We start from the raw sequence: 7,250 nt of genomic DNA on the forward strand, positions 1-7,250 counted from the left end.
ATATGATTAAGGTGGTTGAGACGAACCAAAACAACCATATTAGGGTTCATTTGGATGTACTTTTTAAATGACTGAAAGTACTTTTAGAGAAAATATTTTTAGGTTCCAAAAGCACTTGAAGTACTTTATGCAATAAGTATCAGTTATGTACGTATTCCAGGAAGCAATTTAAGTGTTTTTCCAGGAATTACTTATATTTTTACTAAAGATTGTTCCAAAAATATTTTCCCCAAAAACGATTTCAATCATTTTTAAAGTACATCCAAACGAGTTCTTAATCTAATCACGTATTAAGTAGTTGACTAATTAAATTAGTTTATCCAATATGATGTCGGTAACACGGCATCTAGCTCGTGCTCGTAGAGAGAACGTAGAACGAAGGTCACAGAGCGCGTATTCCTTTTAGACACGTGTGCAAATTGTGCATGTGAGATGAGCTGTTTGGTACAAAAAACAAAGAAATAATAGGATTTTAGTGAGTCTGGTTTTGGGAATAATCTTTTCAGGTTTTGGTTGATAAAGACGAGCACGAAAAAATTCGGTGCACCAATACATCAAAATAAAGTATGTACGTAGCATGCATGATGTGGAAACAGCTCGTGGGCGGAATTGTGCAACAACTCGACATGCGCATGTCTGAGAAAAACGACTTGTAAGAATTCTAAAGTTGGGGGTATTCAATGTCCGATTAGGGTCATATTTTGTGTAATTCTTCGTTGCAAGGAGACGCCGACACAAATAAGTATCTTAAAGGTTTTATTATTATGGCAATTTGACGAAATTTGCTAGTCCAATACCTATTTTAATTTTCTGTTTTTCTTTTTTTAGAAAACCTCGGGGGTTCTTCGACGGAGTTTTATTGAGAAAACGATAAATCACACATATGCAAAAGGACATAAACTATACTATTCAGAAAACGGGAAAAAAAAAATACAAGAAAAGATGAGGAGAGGAGGAAGATGGACATAAATCTTACTCTCTTGAAACATGAAATAGAAAACAAGGTACAAAAACAGAGGAAAGAACATAAACCGAGAAAATACGGTGATAGTGAATCAAACACTGGACTTTCTAAATATGTATTTTAAGAAAACAGCTTTTAGGATTTTGATGATTCGCTATTTTATTTTTGTCTTGAAGATAAGGCTTGATGTGAGTATTTAAACACCGTAAGAAATTGTACTCAAAAACCATCAAACCATATTATCAAGTAAAATCATAATCTTGTCTGTTGCTTTTGTCTTGAATTAGGCTAGGGTTTTAAAACTCAAAGTATCTTATGATCTTAACCCTACCATCTTTTGTTGCTTTTGCAACTTTAATACATTGTTTCCATCTCCAACTATTTATACAAAAGAACCTTAAAATTAAACTAGAAATGTGACTTGTAATTAGAGATAAAGCAACAATCAATTCATTGAAATCAATATCTTGCTTTTCTAAAGAAGATTACGTTTTGTACCATCTGATATGGCAAGTGATGTGTACATGTTATGTCAATTAATAAATTTATTTTATTAAATATTGATTATATGCATCACTTGTTGTATGTGTAGTACGCCAAATATGTATAAACATGTAGTCTTTTGAAGAAGAAAAAAGCCAAGGTGTTTTTGGATGATCAGATTAATTTAATTATATAATTTCAGTTTCACTTTAAGTTTATTGTTTGTTTCATTTCTAAATATATGTTACAAAATGGTTGTAAAACTCACTTCTTGTTGGAAGGCAGGAGAATGGGACGTATGAAATATTCATAGAGAGTTCTATCTCATTTTGTGTCTTTCTCTTGTGAGATTGTTCAACTTCGTTTTCTAGTTCTTTGCAACTGTAGGGTGGTACTAGAACCAAGGTTCTAAAAGACCCTAGGCGCTAGTCGGGTGGCGGGTTGGGGTCTAACACTTAGACGGCTAGGCGGGGCTTAGGTGGGGGCCTAGGCGGATTAGGCGATTTTAAGTAAATTTATTATATATTGTATAAATAAATGTTTGTTTATACTTAAAAGACACAAGTAATTATATTGGATACATAAATTGCAAAATAAAATGATATATAAATTATAAAGTATTAGAACATATTGAAAACATGGAGAACAAGCATATAATGAGCGTTCGTCCAAGTATTCAGCAAGCTTCTTACATTTTATTAAAAAATTAAAATGCAAAATAAAGGAGATTGATTTTCTATTGAAGTGAGAGTCGCAACTAGGTGGGTGCCTAGGCGCAGAGGCGGATCCACAGAGGGACTTGGGAGGTCCCAGGACCCCTTAGCAATCCTAAAATGCTGCTAGAAATTTTCCAGGGGACCCCTCGACGAGAACACGAGGTCTATGCAGCGGGGCTGCGGGGGAGAAGAAAGAAAACACGGTTTTTTAAAAAGTTGGTCCAAAACGCAATGTTTTGGCCAATTTGTTTATTATTATTTTTTGTTAAAAACTAATGAGACAAATGGTGCCGGTGCCGTTTGTCAATTGTCCTTGATTCCATATGCCTAGCCCCACATGGGCTCATTCCCAAGAGTCCCTTCCCTTTCCTTTCCCCCATTCCGTTCCTCTGCTTTTCCCCCTAATCCCCATCTTTCTTATATTCACCCAAAACCTTAAATTTCTAATCCAACCCAATCCCATATTATAATTACATTACTCCAATATCACACCTCCACTTGTTTCAATTCTCCAAGCCACCACTATTTGGTTCAAAATTCAAGTAAGTTTTTTGGTATTCTAATATAATCTCAATTAAATTATATTAGATATTGGTGGAGATTTTTAGTCTATTATTGATATGATTGTTGATATGTTTTATGTTTGTATACTCATTTTATAATTGAAATTTAGATGGAGTTTTTGTTTATTGGTTGATTGGTATTTGCTTTGTGTTTTTGGTTAAATGTGTAGTTTAGAAATAAGAAATAAGAAATATGGAAAGATTTTTCAAGCCAAAACCAATAGCACCATTTACTTGTTCAGGTAGTTCGAGCTCAAGATCAACTTGATATTTACAGATCGAGATAGATCGGCACTTCAAGATCAACTTGATATTTACATTCATTTTGTGCGTTATGATAATGATTTTTCTCAATTGCGGGGGATTAAATGAGCTTGCTAAGAAAATGATGGAGAAAGGGTTTCATCGAACATTTGCATATGTATATTTGCTTGTTTAGTTGGTTTTGGTTTTACCAATTGCAACTGCTTCAGTGGAGAGGGCATTTTCCGCTATGAATATCATTAAGGGTCCACTTCGCAACAAAATGGGAGATCAATGATTGAGTGACAGCTTAGTTGTTTACGTTGAGAAAGATGTTTTTTCATGTATTGGTAATGAAGCTATCATGGAACATTTTCAGACTATATAACCTCGTTGTGGAAGTTTGAATTAGGATTTTATAGTTTGTAATGTTGTCTTGCACATGATTTTTGAATGAAATGTATTATATTTAACTTTTCAATTTTATTTTTATTTATAAATTTTTTTACCTTTATTATTGGGACCGCCCAAGTTTAAAATCCTGGATCCACCACTACCTAGGCGGGTTTAGGCGGTGCTAGGTGGGAATGTTTAGAAGACTAGAACATACTTTTTCGAGATTTTATGGTCTCTCCTCGCACTCAGAAACAGTGAACTTTGCCCATCATTTTTTTTTCTTTTTTGCACCTACCTATCATTTGATTTCGTTTCTTTTCAGTCAGCCCAGCATCATCTTCCTAGCACTGTTCTTCTTTTATGGACAAACTTATATATGAAGGCTTATATCAAACCCCATGACGTCGGGGACAAGGAAAAGCCTTTGCCAACCGATTTCCAACTTAAATAAGAAAAGTGGGAAGCAAATGAAATGATGCAATTACAGTGAGAATATTACATTATTTTATTATTGTTGTTGTTGTTATCTTATTACTCTTTTGATCGGCAGATGGCATGTGGATGACGATGGAAAGCCAAGTCCACTAACAACTCTCCACCTACCGTCGCCTTCCGATGCGATGCCATGTCATCCCATATCGGATGAATGCTTACCAGTTCATCCATGCAAAGGATATAGTCAGTTTAGGGCTTCTCCTCTTTTGTTTTTTTCACGGACCCTAATATTAAATAGTAAGCTATTAAGTTTGGATACTGTGGACGGTGGAAAGACGGCTGCATACAAGTTGTTACCCTTTGTAAAACAACGCCAAAATTATTTGCCTAATTAAGTGCGACTATGAGCCATTAACTTTTAGTCATTGTGGATGACCGTGAGTCGTCGTTTACATGTTGTGAAACCTGCATTAGGCACATTTATGTGGTTAAATCATTGGGGATGCGTTGTAGATTTGCAATGGCGAAGCCATGAATGGGAGAAAAGGATTTACACGAAATCATTTTACTGTTATCGTAACATTTTCAACCAATAATACAATGTCACATGTACACTTCTCTATATGACATTACACTATTAAGTGGAAATATCACGTAACTGTAAACTCGTTTTATTAAAGTTGTTTTCTTGTAACGAACGACTTACATTTGAAGACATGAAATCATATGTCGTAAATTTTACTTTTTCAAAAGAAATACATGGGCTATTATCCCAAAGTGGGTTTGTTACTAGCTCCTAGACAAACCAAGCTCTTTAGCCTCTTCTAGACGAGAGTTCAAATACCGTGCAGTGGCGGGCGGCAGTTAAAACTTTCAAAACAGAAGACCACATCTTATCAATTTGGTTTTGGTTATATTTTGTGGACTGTATCCAATCATCCAACGGCTTCAGTTCCTCCCCGCCCTCCAACTTTGGCCGCATCTTTGTTGTCCATCCGACGATACCATAACTAAATAATATTCTCTCTCTCCTCTATCTCTATCTCTCTCTCTCTCTCTCTCTCTCTCTCTCTCATCACAAAGACCTGCTTCCTACCCTTTCAACTCCATTGCTTATCAACTTCACCAATATATCCAAATACAGTCAAATACCATGTCCATTTTCCCCCATATAACCACACCTTATCTTTTTCCTATTTTCCTATCTTTTTTTTTATCATCGATAAACAATCTACTGCTTCATTGATTCATTCATTTGATTTGTTCATGGCAATATCTCCGCAAGCATTTCCACCGCGAAAACGCCAGCCCTCGGCGGGGGCCTTCATATCGCCCAAGCTCTCCGACCAGACCCTCCTCCGCTCCCTCCACCATCTCTCCCAAGAAATCTCCTCCCTCGAGCCGCTCCAGTTCCTCCTGCGCCGCACCTCCCTCTCCGTGATCCGCAGGTCAACCCTCCTCTCCATCTTCTTCGAAGACATCATCCGCAGCTCCACCGCCGTCTTCTCCCACTCCGCCATCCTCTGCTTCCAGGAGCTCTACATCCTGCTCCAGAGGATCCAGACCCTTCTCGAAGACTCCTCCAACGGCAGCCGGATGTGGCTCCTCCTCCAGACCGAGTCTCTAGCGAACAGCTTCCACGAGCTCACCCTCGACCTCTTCACCTTACTCGACATCCTCCCCGTCAAGGAGCTACGATTAAACGACGACGTAGAAGAGGTCGTCTCCCTCCTCCGCACCCAGTGCTCCCGCAGCACCACGAAGTCGTTCGTCGATCCAAGAGACGACGGCCTGCGCCTCGAGGTCTGCTCCATACTCGACCGCCTCAGGAGCGAGATCGTTCCCGACCACTCCAAGCTCTCCGATATTTTCACGCAATTGGGAATTCGCGATGCTTCGGACTGCAGAGAGGAGCTTAAGAGCCTCCAGGAAGAGTTCCAGAACCAGACGGAGGAGAAATCCAAGTCGCAGCTCGTTGCCCTCGTCGGACTCGTTCGCTACGGTAAGTGCGTGTTATTCGGAGCATCCCCGCCGGCATCGGACCTAATCCGCCTTAAATCGGCGTCGGAATTAAGTTTCCCGGCGGATTTCCGGTGCCCGATCAGTTTGGAGCTAATGCGGGACCCGGTCACCGTGGCGACCGGGCAGACGTACGATCGTGAGTCCATCAAGCTGTGGATCGAAGCGGGTCACAACACGTGTCCCAAAACAGGTCAGACCCTGGGCCACACTGAGCTCATCCCCAACCGCGCGTTGAAAAATCTCATCGCCATGTGGTGCCGCCAGCAGAAAATCCCTTTCGAAACCGCGGAGACTAATAAGGGGCTGGTCAACGCCATCAAAAAGAACAAGGCCGCGCTCGAAGCTACTAGAATGACGGCGTCGTTTCTGGTCAATAAGCTTTCGGTGTCTCAGTCCATGGAGGCGGCGAACGGCGTCGTTTACGAGCTCCGGAGTCTGGCGAAGACGGACGCCGACTGTCGCGCCTGCATTGCGGAAGCTGGGGCTATTCCTTTGCTCGTACGGTACCTGGGCGCGGACGTCGGTGGGGCCCGTCCGAACCTGCAGGTTAACGCTGTGACGACGATTCTAAACCTTTCTCTTTTGGAAGCGAACAAAACGCGGATCATGGAGACGGACGGAGCTCTTAACGGCATCATCGAGGTGCTGAGGTCGGGGGCCACGTGGGAGGCGAAGGGGAATGCGGCGGCTACGATATTCAGTTTATCAGGTGTGCACGGGTACAGGAAGAGACTGGGGAGGAAGACACGCGTCATAAACGGGTTGGTGGAGCTGGCGAGGGATGGACCCGAGCACGGATGCTTTAAAAAGGACGCCATGGTGGCGATATTGAATTTGGCGGGAGAGAGGGAGGCAGTGGCGAGATTGGTGGAAGGTGGGGTGGTGGAGACGACCTTGCAAGTGATGGAGGGGTTGCCGGAGGAGGCGGTGACTGTGTTGGAAATTGTGGTGAGAAGCGGCGGACTAGTGGCCGTTGCCGCGGCGTACGGCGCGATGAGGAAATTGGTAAGTGTGTTGAGAGAAGGGTCGGACAGGGCGAGGGAGAGCGCGGCGGCGACGCTGGTGACAATTTGTCGAAAAGGGGGATCGGAAATGGTGGCGGAATTGGCATCAATGCCGGAGATTGAGAGGGTGATATGGGGATTGATGGGGGTGGGGACGGTGAGGGCAAGGCGGAAGGCAGCGTCGCTGTTGAGGATTCTGAGGAGATGGGCTGCGGGTTTGGGTAGTGAGGTTGCGGAGGTGGGATATTCAACGGTGAATCATGTGAGTACATCGACAACAGCGACAATAGTGGCAATCTGATTAAATTTAGCCGTCACTAATTTCGTTGAATTTGATTGTAATTGTGTATAGAGATTTTCGTTTTCTTTGTTTCGATTTGTTGAAAGTTTAGATGAAAAAAAATCTTATTCATTCTTTCGTATA

General features: G+C 41.6%; 1 protein-coding gene across 1 annotated transcript; it reads left to right on the plus strand.

Moving 5' to 3' along the window:
- The first annotated feature begins 4,608 nt into the window (after positions 1 to 4,608).
- LOC137723490 (U-box domain-containing protein 16-like) lies at positions 4,609 to 7,250 on the plus strand. Its single transcript, XM_068462683.1, has one exon. The coding sequence runs from the start codon at positions 5,067 to 5,069 to the stop codon at positions 7,125 to 7,127; it is 2,061 nt and encodes a 686-aa protein (XP_068318784.1). The 5' UTR covers positions 4,609 to 5,066; the 3' UTR covers positions 7,128 to 7,250.

Source organism: Pyrus communis, chromosome 17 (assembly GCF_963583255.1).
Source record: "Pyrus communis chromosome 17, drPyrComm1.1, whole genome shotgun sequence".
NCBI classification, from domain to species: Eukaryota; Viridiplantae; Streptophyta; class Magnoliopsida; order Rosales; family Rosaceae; genus Pyrus; species Pyrus communis.